We start from the raw sequence: 26,576 nt of genomic DNA on the forward strand, positions 1-26,576 counted from the left end.
ACTTCAAAGTTATGACTGTCAACAGTGACGTGAGTGCCAAGTCGCGAGTGCGACGACTGTTTGTTTGATGACAGGAGATATTTCGACTTGCCCTCGTTCACTGCCAGACCCATTTTCTGTGCTTCCTTGTCCAGCCTGGAGAAAGCAGAACTAACGGCGCGGGTGTTGAGGCCGATGATATCAATATAATCGGCATACGCCAGCAGCTGTACGCTCTTATAGAATATGATACCTTCTCTATTTAGTTCTGCAGCTCGAACTATTTTCTCCAGAAGCAGGTTGAAGAAGTCGCACGAAAAGGAGTCGCCTTGTCTGAAACCTCGTTTAGTATCGAACGGCTCGGAGACGTCCCTCCCGATTCTGATAGAGCTTTTCGTGTTACTCAACGTCAGTTTACACAGCCGTATTAGTTTTGCGGGGATACCAAATTCAGACATCGCGGCATAAAGGCAGCTCCTTTTCGTGCTGTCGAAAGCAGCTTTGAAATCGACGAAGAGGTGGTGTGTGTCGATTCTCCTTTCACGGGTCTTTTCCAAGATTTGGCGCATGATGAATATCTGGTCGGTTGTTGATTTGCCAGGTCTAAAGCCACACTGATAAGGTCCAATCAGTTTGTTGACGGTGGGCTTTAATCTTTCACACAATACGCTCGATAGAACTTTATATGCGATGTTGAGGAGGCTAATCCCACGGTAGTTGGCGCAGATTGTGGGGTCTCCTTTTTTATGGATTGGGCATAGCACACTTAAATTCCAATCGTTGGGCATGCTTTCGTCCTACCATATTTTACAAAGAAGCTGATGCATCTACCTTATCAGTTCTTCGCCGCCGTGTTTGAATAGCTCGGCTGACAATCCGTCGGCCCCTGCCGCTTTGATGTTCTTCAGGCGGGCAATTGCTATTCGAACTTCTTCATGGTCGGGTAATGGAACGTCTGCTCCATCGTTATCGATTGGGGAATCGGGTTCTCCTTCTCCTGGTGTTGTGCGTTCACTGCCATTCAGCAGGCTGGAGAAGTGTTCCCTCCATAATTTAAGTATGCTCTGGGCATCAGTGACTAGATCACCTTTGGGGGTTCTACAGGAATACGCTCCGGTCTTGAAACCTTCCGTAAGCCGCCGCATTTTTTCGTAGAATTTTCGAGCATTACCCCTGTCGGCCAGCTTATCAAGCTCTTCGTACTCACGCATTTCAGCCTCTTTCTTCTTCTGTCTACAAATGCGTCTCGCTTCCTTCTTCAACTCTCGGTATCTATCCCATCCCGCACGTGTAGTGGTCGATCGTAACGTTGCGAGGTAGGCAGCCTGTTTTTCTTCTCCGCTGCGACACGGCACTCCTCGTCGTACCACCGTTTCGAGATTAGATACTTTATAAATCATTTTTAATCGTAAAAAGCTCGGAAAAAACTTCTACAAGTATATTTTAAATAGTAGAAGTATTAAGAAACGTTGGGTTCTGCCACATTTTTCGAATGCAATGAACCTTTTTTGAGTTACAAAAGTTTTGACCGAGGAAAATATGTGACAAAACCAAACTATGAAGTGCCACTATTAATATCGAAAGACCTATCTTTTTGGTTATTTTAGAAATCCTTATACCAAAAGAGACTTTTGTATATATGTACCGGAGGTATGTACAGTTGAGTTAACAAAAGATGGTATGAAGGTAACAGAATCCTCACAGATACCTAATTCCTTACTTACGTATTCAATATTCGAAATGGTTTGTACTAGTTTACAGTAACAGCATTGTTATGAAAAAGCTCTTTCCCAAATATCTTGTACAAGGTGACATCATATACACCATAGCTTCTTTGAGGTAAGATTTTATGAGTAACCTTAGACATCAAAAATTTTAAGCCGAGATCGACTATTTAATGGCCTCTTTTATATCTTCTAAGCATTTAGATTGAACGCCAAAGTTCTTTTACGTCAGCAAAATATACATTTTAAAACTCGCATAAGCCACATTCACACACGAACCGCCAGTACAGACGTATTCAAGAGAAAATTAATCTCGAAGGCATTCGTGCTTAATGCACTTAGATCATTTTCGTTTTTTCATTGTGATATCCACCATTTTGAATTTCACTCCAACTCAATGCTAGCAACGGGAACAGCCTCTTCTCTGCGAACTCACGCCACACACTCAAAAACCACAAATAACTCTCCACCTTCCACAAGCAGTCTCGCATTACAACAATGTGGGCAGAGACCAATAACAATGCAACCTTTGAAAGAACGCATCCAGAATATTTTGTACCCTGAGCTACCTTACCAAAGCCGGACTGCATGAAAATGTAATTCAATTTGAATCCTTTTCTTATTTCTATTTTTTTTTTTACTTTGTACACGAGCAACAATAACGTTGTCAGTCGGCCACGAGCCAACACTGAACCCACTACGGCTCCCTTTTGGTAAACTGACTTGCGCCACAAAGTGAAACTATGCACAGCAAAAGCAAACAAAACTGGAGCGAACAAAGCGAAAGGGGCGTGCCAGCACTCCCTCCAACCGAACCGTCGCTACAAGGCAGCATTCCAACGCCGACTTGTTGCTTTTATGTTTTAATCCCGAATTCAATGGATTTCGGGGCCGGCTGCAAGTCCAGTCGGAATGTCTGGTGGAGAGCTTACCATTGCTGAGGGCGGTGCCGGGCATGCGCAAAGCGAACGACTCAAAGCGCTGCAATGATAGTGGGTGACCGAGCGTCGCTCGTGAGGGGGTGGTTGAGTGATTTATGCTCACAATGCGGCGGGGGATGATGTACAGCAATGCTACGACGGCAGGCGGTAGCTTGCTTGGTAAAACAACGATCCAATCATCCCTGCCGTATGGGAAGGGGTGTTGCGGATTGCTCGGCATGCCTTCACTGACGCATTGGTAGCGTGCGAGCGAGATGGCGCGTTTGAGTGCCGTTAAGCGCGCATCACGCTCGTGTGTTTGGATGTAAGTCGGTTGGTTATATGCGTGTCCTTGGAGTTTGGAGGTTGTGGTGGGTGCGTCTGTTGGTTGGTTGGTTCGCTCGCGGGCTGCCTTTCTTTGTTGGCCTTTGTTGTTCTCAAACTCAAGTTGACACATTGCGACAGGTGACCCAAACGTACGCAATATTGGTGGCAATCAGTTTACTTTGACGGGCGCTCGCATGCGGTACCACTATTCTAACGGCGCGATAAAGCAGTGCAAAAGTTTCTTGAGTACTAAAAAATATTTTTGGGAAAGCTGCTGTTGAGAAAAGTTTTTTTTGCTCTGAAACTGAATATTGTTTTAAATTTGAATTGTTTGCTGAGAAATTTTTGAAAACCAGCAGGAATTCGTGGAGTAATGACGTTCAGTGCGATATCCGAGTGAAAATATCCTGCATTAAAAAAGTATGTTATAAAATAAGTTGCGAAGAAAAGTGCTTCTTATGAAAAATATGGTGAAGTTATAAAATTAATGATGGAAATTTAGTTTAGGGAAAAGTTATAATTTGGCAACAATATGAATTTGTATAAAACTGAACTGCCTTAGTGCATTTTGTGTTAATAATAAAAAAAAAAAGAGATCGAAATTTTTTTTAACTTTGGTTCGTACATTTTTCAACGATTTTCAAGCAGAGTTTTGGCTTCTTCTAGCAAGTTAGTTGTCGAAATTGGTTGCGCCTCACGATAGATAATAAAACCGGTTATAAGCCAATGCAATGACTTGATCAAACTCTTAATTAAAAAGTTTTAATGGTTGAAAAATTAATGATGAGTAACAAAAGAAGGCTATTTGTTCCACCTAGGCGAGGGCCTATGTTCCACCTACTACGCGAAAATATATTACAAAAGAATTCAGAAAAATATGTACTTATTTTAGTCTGGGTTTTCCATACTACTGTGATCAAATTGAAAGGTGAATTTTTAATTTATACTTCGCGTGTTTTTCGAATCGGTCATTTTTTTTCCTGTAAGTTGGAGTACTGTTAGTGACATCTATGCTAAATTTCACGTCAAAATATTCATTCGTTTTGTGAGGCTCTAGAAATGAGTTATTCGATTTTTACTATGCCAGAATTTATTGAACAAAGAAGTGCGATAATGCACCATCTCACACTGCATTGATTATTCGTGATCATTTCGCCGCATTTTCAACTAATATCGTGCCGCAACCAACGCATACGCCTGATTTACCTTCGTGTAACTTCTGGCTATTCAGCAAATTCAAACGACTACCATCATGTTCACAGAGGACACCGTTTTGACTCAATAGGCGATATATAGTAAAAGCTGAATCGGAGAAGACTCTGATGGCCATCACGTCGGAGGATTTTTCCAAGTGCTATGATGGCATAAGTGTATTGCAACGGGACGGGATTACTTTGAAGGAAATGAAATGGACAAAATTCACCTTTCAATTTGATCACAAGTATATATTTTCTTCTTACATTACATGAAAGATGATGGATAAAATAAGATTGTATCCATTTCAAGTAATAAATTTTCAAGTTACAATTAAAAAAAAATACAAAGATGGAAATGAAATTCCAATTCGGTGGAATATTTCGGTGTGGGACACTTTTTACATGGAGACTCCTTCGGTAACATAATAACTTTATTTTCAAAATGTATTCATGTATATTATAGGCTTCGAAGATCAACAGAACGCTTTACTGTAATCCAACCTTGCAAATTTTAAAACAAAGCCCTTTTCATTGACGTTGCAAGTTGTTTAAAGTTACACGCCAATTACCCAAATAATTTCGAAGAAATTCGTACTAATTTCACTGCTCAAGTATGCTGAGTTTAAATTACTAATGCTCTAGATTCAGGAAGGATATATGAGCGCCTTGTCTGTAACTAGAGATATATTGAGATATATATGGGGTATTCCATACCAAATCGACCACTTTTGAACCCGACCCCTTTAGATTTTGCTTAAACTTATCCATCCTTTTCTACTCTTTGAAAAACATTTTTGAGAATTTTTTCAAAGTTTGTTGTCCAACTTCAAAAAAGTTATGAATTTTTCAAAAAAATGGCTTTTTTATTTTCAGATAGCCATAACTTTTGTAGCAATTGACTTTCGGGGACCTTTTTTTCTAAAAAGAATTTTGTTTTTGAATGAACTTTTAGAAAAAATACACGAACAAAATTTAACACGATCAATTATATAAAATAATCGGTTTTTTTTAAGTAAAATCGTCATTTTTTTTGGAAGTTAGCCATTTTTTTTTGCTTGGTCCTCAAAAAAAACTTCAATTTATTTGACAACTATCCCTGCTAATCCCGGAGTGGGCCGATTTTTTTAATATTTTTTTTTATTTTTTTCATTTTTGAAAATTTGACAATTTTTTGAAAATAATTTTTTTTGGAAGTTCGACATTTGTTTTTTTTATTTATTTTTTCTCGAAAAAAACTTCAATTAATTTGAGAACTATCCCTGCTAATCCCGGAGTAGCCCGATTTATTTTATATTTTTTTTTATTTATTTAAAGAAAAGAACTTTAATTTCGGTTGCAATGAAGCTAATATAAAAATATTCCTTAGAAGTACTTGATTCCGATTTTTAAATTTGACACAGACGGACATGGCCAAATCAGCTCCGCTCGTCATGCTGATCATTTATATACTCTGCGACGAAAAAGTTCATGGAAAGTGTAAATACAAGTAAAATGCAAAAGAAAGGGATAGCCTTCGGTTCCTCCAGCGAATTTTGTTTTGTCTCTTCGATCGACTGGAAACGGAGCAGCAATTTCAGTGGCGCAGCAAACCACGAATAGCAGAAAAACCAATGAGCATCTCCTTGATTTTTGAGTAGTTTTGGCTTCGATTTTTTGGTTTCGGCTCGTTTTTCCCCTGCATTCGGATGATTTTTGACTTGTTTGCATGTCATACTCTTAAACTCATGTCTCATCGGCAGTTACTACGTTCAGAATGAATGTGGGATCGGAATTCACACGATCAAGCATGTCCAAAGAGACCTGTTCACAGCATTTTTTTTTTAATTAGCTTTATCGGGACGAGTCGGGTTTGATACCCAAAATATCAATCAAAAGCATTCGAACGGTCTCGCGAGAGATCTCGAGTTCTTTTACCATCTCTCTCTTCGAAGCTCGTCCAAAACGTTGACCTCTCGACCGTCTTTGAAGGCTTTGCAACACTCGTAGGCTTGTGTTTTTGATAAAATTGAATCACCCTAAGCTTTTTCTAACTTTCACAACGATTCCGCACGCAAAATTTTGTTACAAATACAAAATTTGAGATAATATTGCTAATAACCCTGCGAAATTTATGTCACTTCAATAAATATTCTTCTTTCGTATGGAAACCTTATTCTCAATTCTATTTAAATGAAACTGCTCATTAGTTTTATAAAACTAGACAAAAGGGCTTGGTTTCTTCTTCCTCTATGTTATCGTCGTACTTCTGTGGTCTGACTTTTTACACATTTAAATCCATTTCTTAATGCCTCAGACTTCAAGAGGTCTTGACTCGTCTAGACAATCACTTATCACTAACGTCACTCATAGTAATATCAATTAAAATATGACTTTCAAAGCAATTGGTCTTAAGACGATTACAAAACTCATCTAAGTTTTGCAAAAACATCGTCAAGCACTGTTCTGAAATGGTCTCTTGATTAAGTTGCTGACATATTATGGATTTCTATTTCCAAACTATCAACTGGATGTCATGATTTTTCAGTCCCAGAGTACTCGAAAGGTACCCGAAGTTCATTTTACTTTATAATTTAGCCACATTTTTAGTTATAATGGCTGCTGGTCCTTCAACTATATCCGCTAGAAATACAAATTTATCCGTTACACTGTAAAGACAAGCGATTTTTATAACGCTTTTAGGATCCTTCATAAGCTTCTTGCACTTGGATACAAATACCTTCGGCTCATAGTTTTAAAGTCAACTTCTTGTTAATCTCTCCCTCCACGTAGCTGAGCAAAGAAAAACGAAAAATGTTGAACGAACAATATACGGAATGCAAAGTTCTGCCCAACATCAATGAAACATTTCCCCAATTCGGTCGATCAATTACCACACTGCTCTCGCCACTTGACTTATCGCTGCGCGCCGCCAATCTAATACCGATTACGCCACCCTCAACACCCTCACCGCCGCGAAAGCGTCAAAGATTAATGTCAGACGAGAATTACCTTTGGCGACCGCACGCCATGGGAACAAATCAACAAACACCGTTAACACCGTTGCTATCAGCAACTGCCAGACCCTCATCCACCCACACAGCCAAGGATGTTAGTGCTGGTAGCAATTACCTAGCTCAACTACCGTTAGCGTACGACTGTCGCCACGACGAATATCCGACGCAACATACAACGTCGTCGAGCAGATATAAAAACAATTTATACGATATGAGGAGTAGCTTTGAAGAAATTCCAGAAAGTCAAGCAACCGCAATACCAACCATACCACACGAAGTAAGATTACAGCAGCACGAACCACAGCAACAACCGAATGAAGTGCAACGGTCGCCACAACAAAGCCCATTGCCCATTATTTGCGTGGACGATGAAACGATTGTCTTGACCGAGGATGAAGAGGAAACACTTGTCAGTTCACACGATTACAACGAGGAAATAGACGACGACGAAGACGATGACGAAGATGAAGAAGCTGCAGCTGTGCTGGCAAACAGGATGGCTGACTTCAGAGCAACAACAACGGTGTACGCGGATGCCAGTAGTAATGAAAGTCAGAACCGTTGTGCGAGGGAAAGCATTGATAATGAGGATATGGAGACGGCAGATGACGAAGAGGAGTATGTCGATATACTGAGCAACGACGACGACGACTTAAATCCGCTCAATAGCGCCAATTTCACACAGCGTCTGCAGTGTCAAGAACTGGAGGAGGAGATTGCAAAGTCCGGCAAAGCTTTGACACGCAACAAACTCGTCTACGACAATGAGGAGCTACATCATCGCGCCATCGACGGTTTGGCGAAATTATTCGAAAAAGACTTTCAAGTACCTCATGTGGAGAAGAGCCAAGATAGTAATTTACTGACTAGAAAACAAACAAATACCGTATTGACAGCAATAAATGAGGCGGACTTGAGTGAACCAAATAGAGCGTTACATGTGGAAAAGCCACCAGCGAAAGCTAATAGTTTTGGACGAACACATCAGCAACGTTCGCATAAATCGGAGCGAAAACGCATGAAACTGCGAAAGCATCATCAGATGCTCGATGAGGAGACCATCAGTCCCGTCTCGGGCACCATTATACGAAAGTTACGCGACGACGAAGAGTTGGTGGTGCGCAAAGGTGACATTGATCCGGCTTTCAATGTGGTCGAAATCACCGAAGAAGCTAAGGCGATTTTGGCCAGCATCGACAACAAAATCGGCGATTACTTATGCCAGCTGTGCCGTACGCTGTACGATGACGCATTCCAGCTGGCGCAACACCGTTGTCCACGCATCGTACACATCGAGTATAAGTGTTCGGAGTGCGAAAAGGTTGGTGGAGCGAGCGGCAGTCAGTTGTTAGACAAACAATTTATTTATTTTTTTGCTTAGGTCTTCAATTGTCCCGCTAATTTGGCTTCACATCGTCGCTGGCATAAGCCGAAGTCCGAGTTAATGGCGAGCAGCGGGCAGAGCAAGAAGCGACACTTGAACGAACCAGCAGCAGCGGCGGCTGGTATGCGGTATGAGAAGGTGAACCTCGCTGACGACGGAACGGAGGGTGTCTATCCTTGCACACAGTGCGGTAAGCACTTCCGACGGTAAGTGAAATTTAAAATTAAGTTTGGTATTTGCTTCATTATAATTATGATTTAAACGAGAAAAAACGTTAATTTCGGCTGCACCGAGCCATTATACCCTTCCAAGGTGGATCTTTTATAGTATAAAAGGGTGTAGAAAATCTGTATTATAATTTTGATCGGTGAACTACATATTCAGAAAATTTAGCAATACCTTCGATAATAATCTAGACCAAATTTCATAAGGACAGCTTGACAAATAAAAGAGTTTTCCATACAAGCGCTGGTTCCGATCGTTCAGTTAGTATGGCAGCTATATGTTAAAATCTACCGATTTAGAGAATTTCTTTGAAGAGTGTAGCGATGCCTGAGGTAATAATCTCTGCCAAATTTCTTGAAGATACCTCATCAAATGAAAAAGTTTTCCATATAAGCGCTTGATTCAGCTAAAGTTCCGTGTTCCGATATCAGCGGTTCCAACAAATGAGCAAGGTATAAAGTTTAATTTTTATGTAATCGCTAAGGGTCTATAAGTAAATGGGTCTGGGCCAAATTGATATACATATACATATGTATATGTACTACAGTAAGACTTTATAATTTAAATTCCATTCGCGACCCCGACGTACATCAATATCAACTGATGATCAACACAACAGTCAGAGAACTTACTGTCATTATTGGAATACCGGAAGGGTCAGAGAAAACCATTTTGAAAGATCAGCGTCGAGTTAACGTCTATGAAATAATGCTTCCGTCATAAAACGTTATTACTGGCGCTGAGCTTTGTATCTATGCCTCCAAGGTGGAGACATACGATCAATCGGCCGAGTATCGTAGCAAAGGTGAACCGAAGCCGAAAAAAATACGTCAAAGCAGGTCAAAAATTAAGTTTATTTGACAGTTTTCTTCCATAATCGGGGTGTAGCGCACTCCAAATTCCATCCGAGCGACCAAACTGTCAACAAAAAATACTATTTGAGTGTTCTGTGTCATTTGCGCGAAGTTATTCGGGCCGATTTCTCCGCAAATTTTCAACCAATATTATGCCGCAACCTCGTGACTTTTAGCTATTCAGCAAACTCAAACGACCGCTTCGCGGAAACCGTTTTGATTCAAATTATTGAAGACTATTCTGGAAATTGATTTTATGAACTCTTTCGAGGATTTGAAAAAAATGGCTCCAGTGTATTGGAGTCTTTCTATTTTTTGCGAACTAGGTAGCCGTCTGTGCCGTTAAGTTTACAAGTGAAATTTAGTAATACCTGTAGCAGACATGTGAAGGATTCGTACCAAAAATTGTTAGGCCGGGCCTACTTGGGGTTAAGTTTTGTCTTCAGGGATTTTTGCAAATTTTCGTTCAATATAATCCTTCTCTTACCTTTTTTAATTTATATTTACTATATTACAGCCATGCCTATCTGAAAAAACATCAAGCTTCCCATCAGATTTTGGAGAATCTCAAATCGTTGGACATTTTCAAAAATTCCAACCCAATTGCAAACCCAGTGTTCCCACATCCATTGCAGCAATCGAAAAACAATTTCCCCTTCACCAACGCGACGGCTACAGTACCAGCGCCACGCGCACCACACACACAGACATCACAGCAATTTGGCGTCACTCATCTGCACACGATCAAACCTTATCCGCAACGTTTCAATCCATTTCCCTTCCCCACCTTTGACCAGCGACGCTTCTACTCACTGGGCGAATTGTATCTCTCGCAGCACTTGGATCACTCGTCCGCTTTCCAGTATGTGCAGGCGAATCATTTGCGTAATCTAACAGCCGCAGCGGGAGCTTTCGCACCACGCCCACCACATGTACCGCCGCCCACCGCCTTAATTGCAAAATGACCCAACATTGTGCGCCCTGTGCCGCGCATCGCACTCGGTACCACTGTAACGACAACAACTACGCTGAGTAGAGAATTGCCACAATTGCCGACAGCAGCGGCCGGACCACCGCCGAATGGTTTGAATGCGGTTCCACGACATTTCAGTTGGCTACCGACCGCAACAACAGCACGGGAAACGACAACGGCAGGCACGGCAGCTGTAGCGGTACCCTTAACGGCATACGATGGAAATATTTAGAGGTGTGGCGTAAGTGTTAAATAATGTGGACAAGTTTTAGATAGTTTTGAATTTTAGATTTTTTCCTTAGCTAAATAAAATATATACACAAATACATATGTACTCATACGAGTATTTATTGTAATAATCACTGATTTTTCCGAATTAATAAAATCTGCAAATATGTATAACTGTATACACCAGTTATCGATGTCTTTGTTCGGTACCGGAATTTTGCTTGAAATGACCCATTTGTAATGCATAAGACAAGACATACGACATATAAGTTTCCTCGTGAACGCCATGTAACAGGTAAGATCGTGGTCCTATAACGGAGACAAGACCAATATAATTGTATATGCTAGGAAAGAATTTATTGCACAGAATTTTTTACACCGCAAGAAAACGCTTAAATGATAATATAGTTCTGTCCATAATGTAGTTAAAGACATTTTATGTATGATCTCAAAAATCGGGGTGTACATCCTCAAAAATCTGTTATTGAACTCCCCACTTCTCTCAACACTGTGAAGAATTACCCTATGTTGAGTTGAAATCATACCCTATTCGAAAAGCCTTCCTTATAAATAGAAAAGGGTAGATAGTGCCATGACTTCAATATAAATCAACGGAATCAAAAAGACACGAGGTGTCCATTTCTAATTAGATCTTCAATGTAGGTATTACGTAGTAATAAATTTCAGGATACTAAATGCAGCTTAAACCGATATTCGAAAAAATCATCATCTCATGTTAGTACCTGGGAAAGAGAGAGAGCTAAAGATTTAATCAATAACGGAACATCTCTGGATCAATCCAAAGTATATTTACTTGGAACTAGCAGGAAAGAACTCATCATTAACTTTATTTAGATGATACGATATTGAGGAAATGCGAAAATCTGTAGATACCCTGCCGACTTAGCAAAGAAATGAAAAAGTAATGAACAGAATATCTTCTGGTTAGGAACTATTGCATACAGAGTCACAGCCACAATCAGAGAACAGTGTAAATAGCATTCTGTCGGATTTATTAATTATACTACAAAGATTAAAAAGCACCCCCACGGCAGTTCCACAGTTCGGTTAAAGAGATTTCGGGTTTAAGTCTTCTCGACTTTAGCCGATATCGAAATTGAGGCAAATGGACACATGCTAATCTGCTTCAGCATTAATATTTTATATTAATATAAAATCCAACGAATGCACTGGCCATTTCTTTCGCAAACTATGCCATCAGCGAAAAGCACTTTCAAAATATGGACAACGTAATACATCGAATGGGCGGATCAAGTGCTTACATACCTTTCAGCTCTTATAATGGGTGATTCAAGTAAAGGTACTTTTTTCAATAGCCTTCTTTTGAGAGATCACGCGTGAGTCGTGTCAAGTTGTCAAGTTGTCATGTTGTTTTTGTTCAGTATTGTTTGGCATTTCATCATAGAAAGACTGGCGCCTTTATTACGAAAAGTCACGTTCTGTCAAGAATGTGTTTCGCGCGCTTCGCTCAATTTATGGTCAACATAATCGGCCTTCTGAGTGTACTATTCGCAACACCATCACCAATCTTGAGACCTCGCATTCATTATTGAGAAGTATTCGACCAAAAGATGACAAGTTCCAAGAATATTCGACGTTTTTGAGCCACATATTCGATCGAATAGATCACGTCTAGCGCGCAATGAAGAATAGCAGCCGTAGCTGAAAGTGTACTCGAAGACTGTGAAACGTCTGTCCGGCGCCGTTCGCAGTAACTCTGACTGATATATGGAACGACTTGGCGCATTTTACTTCGGGATCTTAAACTGAAAGCAGACAAAATAAAGCTTATGCAAGAACTGAAGCCGTTCGGCCCGAACGACATCGCTTCGCTCTATGCGCTTTTAAAAAGTTCCAGCAAGATTCAACGTTTTCGAGCCAAAATATTGTTCAGCGATAATGCCCAGTTGTGGCTATGTAAACCAGCAAAATTGTCGAACTTGCGATGAAGAGCACCCTGAAGATATTTAAGACCTGCCATTTCATCCATAAAAAACAATGTTTTGGTGTGATTTGTGGAACGATGGATTGGTCACCAAGAACTTGTGATATGACACTTTAGACTTTTTCTTGTGGGGATATGTTAAGTTTTAAGTAAATCCCGCTTTGATTCAGACCTTTGAGCAAAATATCACTCATGTCATTCGCCAGTTACCAGTCGAAATGCTCGAACGAGTCATCGAAAATTAGGCACAACGGATGGACAATCTGAGACGTAGCCGCGACCAACATTTGAAACAGACAATCTTCAAAAATAAATGACAGCGAACACACATTCCTCATTAAATTTGAAGTTTCTGAGTTTTTCTTAAAAAAAAGTAGGGAACCTTGAAATGGATCCCTTTAATTGTTTCAATATCTTTTTGAAGGGGTTTCATGGGCAAATGAGTTGAATTAGTTATACGTATAAGCGAAGGTTTGTATAGCGGCCTGCCGTATCATTATAAGGAGAACTTTGGGTCGGTGATTGGACACAAATTACCGTAAAACTTGAACTATATGGAACTGTTTGAGAACTAACGTAAACCTTAACACGTAATACAATAAACAATAGTCGCTTGTCTTCCATCTTCCATACCTTTTGCATAAACCACAGCTTCCGTGGCCATATTGGACAAACGTTGCTCTATAGGTGTGTTTTCCTCATTCCCAAAGTCAATTACATTAGCCGTAACATCTGTTTCAGCGCTACTTTCGACTGCATTACGCACATACTTGCCGTTGGTGAAGAGCACCAAAACTAGCGTTTCACTTCCACTAACAAAAAATAAAAGTTATGAAAATCAATGAAGCTACTTCCACTAATATGTCACCTAGTTTTCTCTAGCGTCTGCTGCACAACATCATTCAATTGCAAGAGAGTGCCCATTTGCTTATCTACACTCGCTGTGGACTCAACGCCACTCTCCACAGTCAGCAGATATCTGTTGTTTTTTCGTTTTAAAACGTTTAAACTTTTCGTTATCATTTCCGACAATTGTGGTACGCGGCGCCTTCGCGCATCCACTTCATTTGTAAGCTGTAAATTGTTGTTTGCGAAAATACCCATGACATAGTCGACCTTAGTACCATTCAACTCGCGCAAGTCGTCACTATTCAGCAACACCGCGAAGTCGCGCTTCAACTTCACATTCAACAATTGCCAATCGCTGATGATATTACGTTTGTCCTGCGAATTGCAGGTTGTCTCATCGACTGGATCCCAAACTGCGTTCGGCACATTCGAAACGAGCGTCTGGCGTCCGCCACCCATAATCACATTCACATTACGACCGGTCGCACTCTTGATCAGTTGCTGCGCCACGTCAATGCAACCGGCCGCGCTAGCTGCTAACGGCAATGTCGCGTCACATTCCCAAGCGGTGTTCGGTGTACGCGCATACAGCGCCGCCATGCTGGGACCGGTGACACGTCGCGTCGTCACGAATCCGGTACGTAGTCCAATCTCCTGCGCTTGTTCTAGTAAACTCTTCACATGATGACTGACATTTGCCGCAGCAACGCAGTCGCGATACAAAACCCCGGAGTCGAGTCCACCGACACGAAAGTTGGAGCGCACACCATTGAAAATGGCGCTGGCCACGGTGAATGGATCGCAGAGATCGGTGTTGCTGCAACTATTCTAAAAATGTAGAGTTTTCTTTTTACTAGGCACACAAAAAAATTATCAGCCACGCAACCTTCAATCTGCCAAGATGTGGAAATCGCTCCCAACTCAACGCTGGCTGTGGCTTGGTTCGATTCGCCAGCAATGCACGCGCCGCGGCCATTGTCTCCGTATCAATGCCGCTCGTCACGAAAATTATCGCATTTTCCGCTAGCTGCTTATGTAAGTCCCTTTTCAACGCCAACTGTAGCTCTTCAATTGCTTCATCGTACCATAACTGCTGCTCCGGCGGCAGTTTGTCCTTCCAATAGGGTATGTCCTCTATGCTGGATACCTCAGTGGCCACCTCATAACTCATTAGAAAGCCGATACACATCACTGTTACAATCATTGAGAGGAGTAAAGCACTGGCTAAGCTGAAAATCCGTACAGTATTGAGTCTTAAGGGGCTAACTTTCGTTGACTCCGTTTTAGTATTTGATTCCATGTTTCGTTATGTTGGTCTGAACTCATTCGCGGTGGAAGACACTATGTCGTTCTAAATCTGTTCGAAGTGAACGCGCCGTGGCTTGCTACGTCGTGGTTTTATGACCTTTTGCTATCTTATTTCGCCAAATCAGTGAGAGATAAACTTAATGATATGTTAATTGTTTGTATATTTATTGTTATTATTGCTCGATGATGATTTAGTATTGTGGAATCATCATTGAAAGTGCGCTAGAACAAAATTCTTTACTAAAATTTCTTCATCTTGAAGTCTAATCGTAACGCATTACCATCTAGATTTGGAATACTTTGCTGTATTGAGAGTACACGACCAGACTTAGTTTCTAAGACTGAAAGCAAAATACAGGACTGTCCTTAAATAATATTAAAGTGTTAAATTTTAAGTTTTTACTTCAATATTCTTAATTAACAATAACACCGATGGTTCGCCCAGAGATTTTTTCGGATTTCTTCCAACTAGTGTACATACACATGTATGTTCTGAGGAAAGCGCTGAAATAACCGTTCGTTCTCATGACTGTAATTTAGATCAGTTCCTAATTCCAAGAGAAGTAGTCAACCTTTAAAATACCTGCGCTTTGCGGGAACTTAAAAAGACTCTGTGGCCTCAATTTCGATACCTCCTCCAGAGTATCATACCGTGCGGACCCCAGATGCTTGCAACGCAGTCTTGCCAACGCGGACAAGTGTCTAAGAGATGCTCCATTGTTGCCTTGGTGCTCTGCTCTAGACATTTCCTGCAGTCTTCTCAATCTATCAGCACCATCCTGCGGGCGTGTGGCGCTACCAGACAGTGGCCAGTTAGTATTCCCATCATTTTCTTACGGTCTCTTCTATCGAGAGCCAATAGGAGTTTTGTGTGCTTCCGATTTACCGTTTTGCACATGACTTTTGCAGCTTTGCACCCAGGTAGCTCATTTCATCGCGTTTTGATTTTCTTTATCATGCTTCTGTCGAGATCATCACATAGACAATGCAAGAATTTCCTAATGTTGATCACTTTTACGGGTGTTAACATTCTTGGCAATCTCGTCCACTATTGCATTGCCCTCGATGGCTTTGTGGATTGGCACCAAGTGGAAGTTAAGTTGCTTACTTCTGGCAACACTTTCCACTGCTGCCCTGCTTTCCAAAACACTTCTGAAACGATATGCAATATGAGGTTACTGCATTGATTGCTACTTTGCTGTCTACGTAGATGTTGACTCTGGAATAGCCCGCAGGTGCATTAGAGGCCAGCTTAGCGGCTTTCGACATAGCAAAGACCTCAGCTTGAAATATATTAAAGTGGTCTGAAAACTGAAAAGGTTGCCTTATGCCTAACTCTGAATAGTATTTTCCCGCATCTCGTACAGTATGTATGTTTGTCAGATGCGCTGTTTAAAGGCTGCGCTGAGAAGTTCGTTGGCTAATATAGGAAACATTTTTGTTTTATAACGGTCAACAAATATTTCAATACCATTTTTATAATTAATTTGCGTGAAGCCTCAGTTACTGCGATTACCTCTTCATTGTTGCTAAAGAATACGGTGGATGCGGAAATAGTTCGAAGCCCAATTAGTGAAATGATGTTGATGATGAGCATCTTGCCTGCCGACTTTTGTACATTTCCACGCTTTGGATTCGGTCCATCACATGCAGTCCACTCGAATGACTGTCAACTGGACTCCGGCGTGAAATACAAGTAATAAAGCCATGTTTCATCCATTGCCACGTATCTTTGCGAAAACTTTGTACAGAGCTTTCGCTGACCAAAATATTCATTCAAAATATATCTAGCACACTCTTTTGTTATCTTCAGAGTCTCAGATATCTCAAACAATTATACTGCAACGGCATCCAAACTAAACTTAGCAAACCATTTTTTAAAGGTTTCAGTCCACACCATGTTGATTAATCCAAACCATGGCTTCGACAGTATTTTACCCCCAAAAAGCAATGTTTTATTAAAAGACGAAATTTCTTTTAATCCATACTTTGTAAACTAACTCCAGTTGCTTCACCCAAAATGTTGTATTTCAAAACCTAATAGTTCGACAGCTGTAAAATTTGTGCCCATATCTGTGAATGATGAGAACTGTCTAAAAATAATATGAATCATTAGCAATACCATCGTTTACTACCACCATATGTATAAAACTATGAACTTTCAGCCCAGCTATTAGATCATACACAGCATCGAAAAATATTTGACACTTGAGAACCAGACATTGGTTGTATTCAAATCAAGGTACGTGTACTATTTACCATACAAGTATGCATACATATACATATGTATATCTTATAAATATTCATATAGTAGATCATTCCAACTGTTATCTTATTGAATAGATAACTGTCAACTAACAGATATGCATTTATGTCGAAGTAAGTTTATAATGTTTACGGCGATAAAACGTGATTGCTGTTCATCACTGCACTAACAAAAATGATTTAAGATAACATTAAGCAACGTTAAAAATATTAAGAAAAAATGTAACACCCCTGGTTTGTTATTCATATGCTTTCATTCTTGAAGGGCACCGTTTATAGTACTTTGCAAACTTTATTTCAACGAAAATCCAGAAAATCCGAACTGGATCATATAAAAACTGCCGTTTTAACTTAAAACAAGCAAAGCTTGGTGAACCAGCTATGTGTACCACTTATTTAGTATACCTTCAAAAAACTAGTCTAACGGAAAGTTGTCTCATGTAACCAGCTGACAAATCTATTTTTTGGAGTATAACAATTTTGTTTAAGTGTAATTTAGAGGATTTTGATGATCGTGGCTACTGGGTGCTTTATTATGTAGATGGCGTAGCACTTTTGATCAAAGGAAATTTCCTGAGTACCCTGTACGAGTTGACGGAAGGGTACTTCAGCGTCGTAACAAATTGAGCAGTCGGAGTGGTGCTCTGGCTCAATGACACCACAATCAAGCACATTATGTTCTATGGAGTATTTCTCCAAGCTTTGACGGGAAGGTTAATATACGAGTATAATTTGAGCACCTTTTCACTCTAGTTACCCGTGAGTACTCGTATTAGTAGGCGGAAAAAAATTAAATTGCGAAAGCGATCGAATGAAAAACGACCCGTGGTCTGCGTTGTTGTATCGAAATCAAAAGGGCCTTGTGCTCTGTCAGTCGGTCCTTTTTGTTAGTTTGGTATGGTGTCCTCATATGTGTTGTAATCATGGTGTGGTGGTATTTGTGTGCGCGTGATGTGCAATGTAAGAAGTGGTATGTGATGTGATGGTGTGAGATGAAGATGTGATGTGTATGGTGTGTGTGGTGTACAAGGTTGTTTATTAGGGATTTATTATCAGGAGCTCTCTATCAACTCCAGCTTCAGACTTCCTCACTATTTCAGTGTTTTCCATGCTGGGATTGGGGCCATTAAGGTAGCAGTAGATTTTCTGTTCCGGAGTGCTGTCGCCATCCACTCATATATGAGGACGGCGATACTAGCCTTGAACTCATTAACAGTGCGTTCAGCGTCGTAACAAGAAGTACCTAACCTCACTATCAATAGCATCGAGTGTATTTGTGATAAGACTGATATGAGTACCAGACCCCAGCGTAATCTTAGAAAATTGTAAAGCAGATGAGCTAGCTAAAAAGGCATCCTGTCCGTTTAGTGTTTATCATACGTTAACCTTTAATATCTTTCAAACAGTTAAGTTTACGAGAAAATCTCACAAATTTCCTACAAAATCTATGAAACGAGATATTTTTTCAAGTAGCTGGATCTATCAGATAATAAGAAGGAACTGGAAAACTTTAAGGGCTTTGCGGAAGCTTGGCCAGCGCTGAGACACCATTGGTACCAGAAGTTGCAGCGAAATGAATATTCAGGAATTTTAAATATTTTTAAGATATAGCGTATTCCTATTTGAAACCATATATCATTAAAGAACACACAATGCAACCAACCCTATCAAATAGGTCCATTAAATATTCATAGCAACGAATTTCAGTGATCAACCCCAGTAAGACAACGATACATCGAAATGATGTTTGCTTAGCAATATTGGGGATTGAACACCTGAACTGAACCTGATATTAAGTTTGCCATGAATTTTGTAACACTCAGTAGGAAACGTCGGATATACGCGAACTGGTCGCTCAGTTTTTGAGATATCGATCTGAATTTTTTCTCATGGACCTTTCTTTACAAAAAGCTGCTCATTTAACAGAACCGCCGATATAGAATATAGCTGCCTATCTGGATAGACTATAGAAAGCAGCTGTTATTCATACCGTTGAAAATCAAATTAACGTTTCCATAAAAGATCTTTTTACCTTATTGAGGGGGTATTCTTGTCTAGAATTTTGAAAAAATTTATTTTTTTTGCATATCTTGAAAGTTTAGACTTTCAAAAATATGACCTCGGAAGGATTTTTCAAAATTCGACTTATTTTCGGAAATACAGCCGATTTTGTGACGAGGCGTCCGTGTTCACTAGAATTGTCTCTTAAACTTTAAACGTGTTTTTCTCAAAACTGACTTTTTCGGAACGATTTCTCAGGTTCTACTGGACCGATTTACTTGAAATTTTTATAGAGTCTTCTTTATAGGCTTGTCTATGGTTGGAACTAGCCCAAACAACAAATTTTTATTTTTATTATTTTTAAAAAATTCGAAATAGTCAGAAAAAGTGATCCAAAAAAACTTTTTTTTTCAGAACGTTCCCCGCCTTAAAGTTTTCCAATTTTTTCTTATTATGCGATAGATCCAGCTACTTAAAAAAATATCTCGTTTGATAGATTTTGCAGAAAACTTGTGAGATTTTCTCGTAAACTCGACCGTTAGAAAGATATTAAAGGTTAAAGTATAATAAAGGTTAAAGTATGATGACTAGGAACACCATGTAATGACAATTTTAGAAGCTCTCAGGTGATAGAAGTCTACTATGTGAAATCAAATCTTTGTATAAGAAAATAATCACAACTTTCGGTTGCGGGTTTCTTCGCGATATTTCTGAGGTTGCACAGATAAAACTTTTTGTTTGAACTGGTGAACTTCATCAGAAGCATGGGTTCGTTCAGAAAGGAGACAATAGAGTGAGGGAATTTTTGTGGACAAACAATGAGCCTCCTAAAAGCCTAAGTGCGTCGTCTGACAGCCGCTCTACTTACCTGCCCACCAGTAGGTAAGCAATTTCTACGAAATTCTTGTGAAATTTTTTTCCTTAATTCAAATTATTCGGCTTATAAAAGATGTTCGTTTGTTGCATTTTCCCTCTATGGAAGCTTTTTAATCAATTGCAGTATTAGTCTCAAGGCAAAACGAACACTTTAAATACGAAAACACCTCATACACTTGTAACGAGCGTGTGCAAAGTGAACTGAAGAGGTCTATACCGAAGAAATAAAAATTTAAAGACCGCTGGAATAGATGTTTGCAAGATTCAGCAACATTTTACAAGCAGAAAATGGTCAAAATGGTTAATACAACATAAAATATTTATTTTATTGATTACTTATCCCCTCTCGATTCATATCTACTCTAAGTATAAAACAGTCTCAGATGTGGCACAAAAAATATTTGCAAAACAACAATTTTGTTTAAAAATCGTTTTCAAATTAAATGGAAGGTATTCTTTATATTGTTTTTAAATAAAATAGGTTCGCCTGCTTCCAATCCATTAACGTTATTAGTGGCAGTTCCCTTACGCACACGAATGCTCGCACTAAAGCAGGTGATTACCTCATTATCTTTATCGACTAGATTCAGTTCAATTGTGGCTGGAATTTCAGGATAATATTGATCCACATAGAATTGGAAGTCATAAACAACATCCTCTGTGGCGTAGAGTGGGCACATGGCGTCATAAAGTAGATTCTGACACACGTCGGCAACATCGTCAGGCAACTCATACGGCACCGTTATACCCAAAGCTGTGGCGTAACATTTCGCAGTCAACTTATGAATATTGTCCTTGGCTAATTGAATTGGCAATATTATAATAAATAACATAAATTGGACATGAAAAAATGTGATGTTTTTAAGATATTACTCACTGCTTACGAAATGCACCTGTGCCACGGTGGTCTGACCTTTATAAACATCGCAGGGTATTTGTGTACAGCCTTCAATGTTTACCATTAATGGGAAGGGTTTGGTGTTGTCCTTACCTGGGGTACAGAGACGTTATGCTTTACAAATTTGATTTTAGACAAAATTCTGTTGAAGAATATTTGCTTAATGAGTAAAATGAAATATTTCGAAATTTCTTTTCTCCACGTCACTGTTGACAACAATTGTTGCGATTTACGTGAATACCTGCCGACGACGGCCTTACCGCATGGCGCTTTTTTTGAAGCACATGGATCAATAAAATGCGTTGATAAGCGCCCCAAAGTAAAAATGCATTTTGCACGTATTTTTGGTTCCAATTGGTTTAGGTGGATAGGGACACCTTAGCTACCTTGGTCGGGTATGAGGCCGATCTAAATTGTCTGCCGTACTTTGGGTCCAGCACCCGGCCGCAATGTGACTCCACATTGGATTGAATTTTTCAACCCTACCTGCCTTTAGGTTTCAACCACAGCCACCACGAATCTCCACAAAGGGCTCAACCCAATCAGCAGATTGGAGTAAACTCCAAGAGCTAACTGCTCCCCGTGGTACCAGGTTAAAGTCTCTGGTAAGACCTTGTTGCTTTTGCTACTACCAGTTGAGCCCCCAAAACTCAATGACTGGTAACATTTGGCGCTTGAACAACAAATCTCTTTATAGTAAGAGTTAATATAAAGCTTATTATATCAATTCAAGCTGAGTATTATAGCACTATTTCTAACATAGATTATGCTGACATTTCTAGGCATGCCCAGAAAGAAAGACATAGTGCATATGGATTTTAGTCGCCTCTTACGACAGGCCTGCCTTACCACGGATAAACTCTAACCCCTACCCGCAGGGGGAGTCACTGTTGATAGTCATAACTTCGAAGTCGTAGATAATTTCGTCTATCTTAGGACCAGTATTAACATCAAACACAGCGTCAGCCACGAAAAACAATGCAGAATAACTCTTGCCAACATATGCTACTTCGGACCGAGTAGAGAATTGAGAACCAAAGTACTCTCTTGATGAATAAAAACTAAATTCTAAAAGTCACTCATTATTCCCGTCCCGCTATATTGTGCATAGGCATGGACGATGACAACATCTGATAAGTCGGCGTTACGACTGGAAACAGGGAATGACTCCATCCTCTCTCGAAACAACATCTGATGAGTCGACGTTACGAGTTTTCGAGAAAAAATTCTGCGAAATATTTATGGTCCTTTGCGCATTGGCCACGGCGAATATCGTATTCGATGGAACGATGAGCGGTACGAGATATACCACGACATTGATATAGTTCAGCGAATTAAGAGACAGCGACTACACTGGCTAGGTCATATCGTCCGAATGGATGAAAACACTCCAGCTCAGAGAGTATTCTACGCAGTACCCGCCGGGGAAGCAGAGGAGGAAGACTTTCACTTTTTAATATCCAGAAGAAGTTGTAGGGAAACCGTTTTTCTTGTTTAGAAATGTAAAGATCACTACATGACTTTAACACCACTATTTATAAACTTTACTCACTTACATTGCTTAACATTGGTTTCAGCGCTCGCTAGACCAAACGCCACCACTATTCCGATCAAAGCAATCAAACTAAATTTGTGACACATTTTATTCCGATTCGAACGTTGAAGGTTTTTAAGTGAAGTGCAAAGCAATTAGTGTTAGCTTTTTATACTAAAATAGAAATGCTTTAAGCAAAAACACAAAACATTAAGAAAATAATTGAAAAAAAAAATATTAAAATTCATCTGTAGTGCAATAAGGCAAGTACAAGTTATACCCTATACACAATGAATGAAAAATTTAAAAGCTGTGAAAAAGTTGTTAGAAAAAGTAGTTTGTAATTAAAGGTCGTTTGGTTTTTAGAAAGATTTTTGTTGGAGAAAAAAATGTTACAGACCCATACAACTTTGAACCTTATATACGTTAGGCTGAATCGGCCGATAAATGTTAAAATATATCTAATATTTTATGTAGTAAAAAAAATATATATATGTATATAGTATATTTTGAAAACACATATTAAAAAAATAATCGTCCTTACAATCTACTTCTCTTTACTATAGTATTTACATATTTTTCAGGAAATTTCGTTTACTAAAAATAATTTATCCATTGGGGTATAAAAAGTTTAAAGTGTAAATATTATCTCACTTCCCGCAAGAACACAATTATATGCTAGTTCTTTAATAAGTTCGCATTGGTATATACGACTACTCGCCGCCAAATCTGCTATATCCACGCAGATAACGATCGACAGATGTTTGGTTTAGCTAATCACCACCTCTTATTCGTGCGATTGTCGGTAATAAATTATAACCATTTAATTGAAAACCACTTGAAAGTACAAGTTTGCTAAGAGCGCATAACTAAGGAGAGGTTTGTTTCCAATTCATAAATCAAATTTGGTGCATACTTCATTTCTGTTTATAATTCTCAACTGATAAAGTTTGTTTAATGTTAGTGTTATAGTGACTATGATTTGTAGTAGCGGTTTTATTAAAGTTTTCTTGAGATTTTTATGTCCAGAATTGGACTGGGTTGGCGTTTTTAGTAATACTGAAACATGTCTGAATACAATTCTTGACTATTTAGATTAGTGGAAATGTTTGCTTTTGCGGTCAAATCATTTTAACATATGTGACCTGGTCTACGAAAAGGGAGCTAACGTGCGAAAACTAGTTTTCTGGGAAAAGCTGTTAAAAATAATCGTCAGTTTCTCGTTATCTCTTTTTCTCTCTTTTCTTTTTTTGACACCTAAGCCATCATTCCGTAGACCAGGTCACATATTTAGATTCTTGATTAATGTTATGGGTTTCTAGTTGTTTTGAGATCAAAGAAGTTTGAACCTAGAACCCTAGAAAATTACGTTAGGTTGCGATAACAACAACATTCTGAAAAGTTCTACAAAACTCTTCTTACATCCGTCGGATTACTGTTTTAGTGTTCTTTATTCTAATACATTGTGACAAACCCGGAAATTGTAAATAAATTCGCCGGATAAATGATAATTCAAAAAAATGTTGGTAGGACTATCCTTAATTACTATGACAAATATGAGCGCGATATGTCAACCAGCTCAGCTTACATAAGTCGGTACACCTCTGAAGTGCGTTGCGATTTTTGCAATGGATAAAAACTATCGAACAAAGACTTTGTATCAAATTTTGTATTTCTAACCTAGTTCCGTTGGCAGAATCGTTGTGAATGTTGGAAAAGGCTAACGGTGATTCAGTTTTATCAAAAAAAAAAAACAAACCCACGAGTGTTGCAAGCCATTTAAAGACGATGGAGAGATCATGCCTTGTTGTGGGCGACCTTCAACCTCTTCAACTGATGAAAATTAAAAAAAAGTATATACCATAAATAATATGGTGCTTAAAAATATTCAGGCAAGTGTTAGAGAGATACAAGATAGCTCGACATATTTCGTGAGTCCATTCGAATGATTTTGGTGGAAATTTTGCGTTTAAAATGCGTTCTTGCTCGACTTGTCCCGAAAGAGCTGAATTTTTATCAAACAGAGTCTCTTTGGATATGCTTGATAGTGCGAATTCTGATCCCACATTCGTGTAGAGCATTATAACTGTCGGTTTATGAGTGTGACATGCAAACAAGTCAAAAATCATCGCTCAAAACTCAAGGTGATGCTCATTGTTTTTTCGATGTTTTTTTCGATATTCGTGATGCTCATTGTTTTTTCGATGTTTTTTTTCGATATTCGTGGTTTGATGCACCATGAATTTGTTTGGGATGGACAGACGATCAATAAGGAGTTCTATTTGGCCGTATTAAGGCGTTTGCGTGAGAACATCCGTCAAAAATGGCCAGTATTGTGGAAGAACAATTTATGGATTTTACACGATAATAATGCACCATCGCATCGAGTCACGATTGTGACCGAATTTAAAGCCAGAAACGCAAGAATACCAACGATCAACGACCATATTCACCAGATTTGCCCCGTGTGAGTTCCCAAAACTGAAAGTGCAGTTCCGTGGAACCCGTTTTCAGTCGATCGAAGAAATGTAAACAAAGTTCGCAGAAGAAGCTGAAGGTCATATCAAAAAGTGCTTATAAAAATGGTTTCGAGTACTGGAAAAATCATTGGCATAAGTATATGTATTACATCTGGTGTGGACTACTCTGAAGGGACAAAACAAATATTAATGAATAATTAAATATTTTTCGTTTTATTTATAATTTCGGTGCTTTTTCACAATCTATACAATTAGTAATTATTCAAGTACCGACCAGGAGGAATGCCTTTATTTTCAATCCATAAACCACACAAACAGCACCATAAAAGTATGCATGATTTGAAAGAAGCTCAGTCTTACGTTTTCTCAAACCATTTAAAGCCCTTTTAAGAACATATACCAAAGAATGTTAATAATTGGACAGCTTTCTCTGCATACACCAAGGTCGACAGTAACCGTAAATAATGCGTTTTATACTCTCGCAATTTGCAAAGGTCAAAGACGGGGAAATACTTTCAGGTGTTGGCAAAACTTTCATTGAAAAAAGTTGCCAAGTTCTATATTCATTATTTGACGAAGCTGACTGGATTACAATGATATTACGTAAAGTCTTCTTGAATAACGAAAATCATTATATATTGATAGTATACTTTTATGGTATATAACTCGTCGTTATACATGATATATAGTACATATAAAAAGTAAACTGGGTCTATTGAAATCATTGAACTGATCTTACCAATTTTTTGCATCAGGATACGTTATTACCGGGAAAAAACTAAATTTCATTAAGATAACTTACATATTGTCCGACATATACTGTAAAAATTCGGCTGGAAGTTCGAAAATCTTTATACATTCTACTAATGTATATGGAGGCTAGCTAAGTATATGCCCGGTTTTAGCCATTTTCGATATAATCATCCAGACAAATTTTCTCTAAATTTTAATAATATATCTCACAGATGTAATGATATTTTCGGCGAAAAATCAGCCATAGGCAGTGTGGTCCACATATGTGATGCCTTTAGGACTTCCCAAGCCTACTACATGTTTATATTTCGATAATTTTTAGACATGTGACGACTTACGCAAAGGACACTCTTTGTGTAATGGTTCTTGGCGTGCTTCTATTGGTACTTCTTTTAAATGTTTTCATTAGTGAAGGAATCATATTGTATTTAAAATGATGCAATTCCGCCTATTTCCTCTGCAAAGTACAAGAAACACAAGTATTTTTATCAAGATATCTTAATTTTTCTCACCAATAGACGGACAGACGGATATGCAGTTAATCGGAATTTAACTCTTTTCGTTATCCTGACCATTTAAGTATATATGGACATAACCTTATATCTATCTCGATTAGCTTAGGCGTTGCAAACAATCGTTAGGTGAAGAAAATTATTATGCTCTGTGCAACATGTTGCGAGAGTTTAAAATAATAATTTGAGTTATACGTTTCTAAAATATTTCTTGAATTCTTCGCAACAAATGCCAGTAAAAGTTTATGCATTTCTTGTGTCATTCTCCTGTTTCCTCAATGACCATACTCACCATACTTGGAATGAACGGTAATTTGCGGTCAAGTTAGTA

At 39.0% G+C, this 26,576-nt stretch overlaps 3 protein-coding genes across 4 annotated transcripts; 1 reads left to right on the plus strand and 2 right to left on the minus strand.

Annotated features, from left to right (window-relative positions):
- Positions 1-3,142: 3,142 nt before the first annotated feature.
- Positions 3,143-10,955, plus strand: LOC120766402. 2 transcript variants are annotated; one of them, XM_040091851.1, is made up of 4 exons: positions 3,143-3,370; positions 6,916-8,460; positions 8,521-8,729; positions 10,120-10,955. In XM_040091851.1, the coding sequence occupies exons 2-4, from the start codon at positions 6,937-6,939 to the stop codon at positions 10,565-10,567; spliced, it is 2,181 nt and encodes a 726-aa protein (XP_039947785.1). In that variant the 5' UTR covers positions 3,143-3,370; positions 6,916-6,936; the 3' UTR covers positions 10,568-10,955. The 2 variants fall into 2 exon arrangements, with proteins under 2 accessions (XP_039947785.1, XP_039947786.1); XM_040091852.1 differs by lacking the exon at positions 3,143-3,370 and having other exon boundaries at positions 6,117-8,460.
- On the minus strand, positions 10,900-14,934 carry LOC120766403 (alkaline phosphatase). Its single transcript, XM_040091853.1, has 4 exons — positions 14,505-14,934; positions 13,638-14,446; positions 13,403-13,581; positions 10,900-11,112 (listed from the first exon to the last, which is right to left on the minus strand). The coding sequence occupies exons 1-4, from the start codon at positions 14,916-14,918 to the stop codon at positions 10,991-10,993; spliced, it is 1,524 nt and encodes a 507-aa protein (XP_039947787.1). The 5' UTR covers positions 14,919-14,934; the 3' UTR covers positions 10,900-10,990.
- A 5,568-nt stretch (positions 14,935-20,502) lies between these two features.
- Positions 20,503-22,607, minus strand: LOC120772767. The gene is made up of 3 exons (XM_040101579.1): positions 22,523-22,607; positions 20,946-21,059; positions 20,503-20,867 (listed from the first exon to the last, which is right to left on the minus strand). Exons 1-3 carry the CDS (start codon positions 22,605-22,607, stop codon positions 20,503-20,505), a joined length of 564 nt encoding a protein of 187 aa, XP_039957513.1.
- Between the last annotated feature and the right edge of the window lie 3,969 nt (positions 22,608-26,576).

The sequence above is a fragment of the Bactrocera tryoni genome, chromosome 1 (genome assembly GCF_016617805.1).
Source record: "Bactrocera tryoni isolate S06 chromosome 1, CSIRO_BtryS06_freeze2, whole genome shotgun sequence".
NCBI classification, from domain to species: domain Eukaryota; kingdom Metazoa; phylum Arthropoda; class Insecta; order Diptera; family Tephritidae; genus Bactrocera; species Bactrocera tryoni.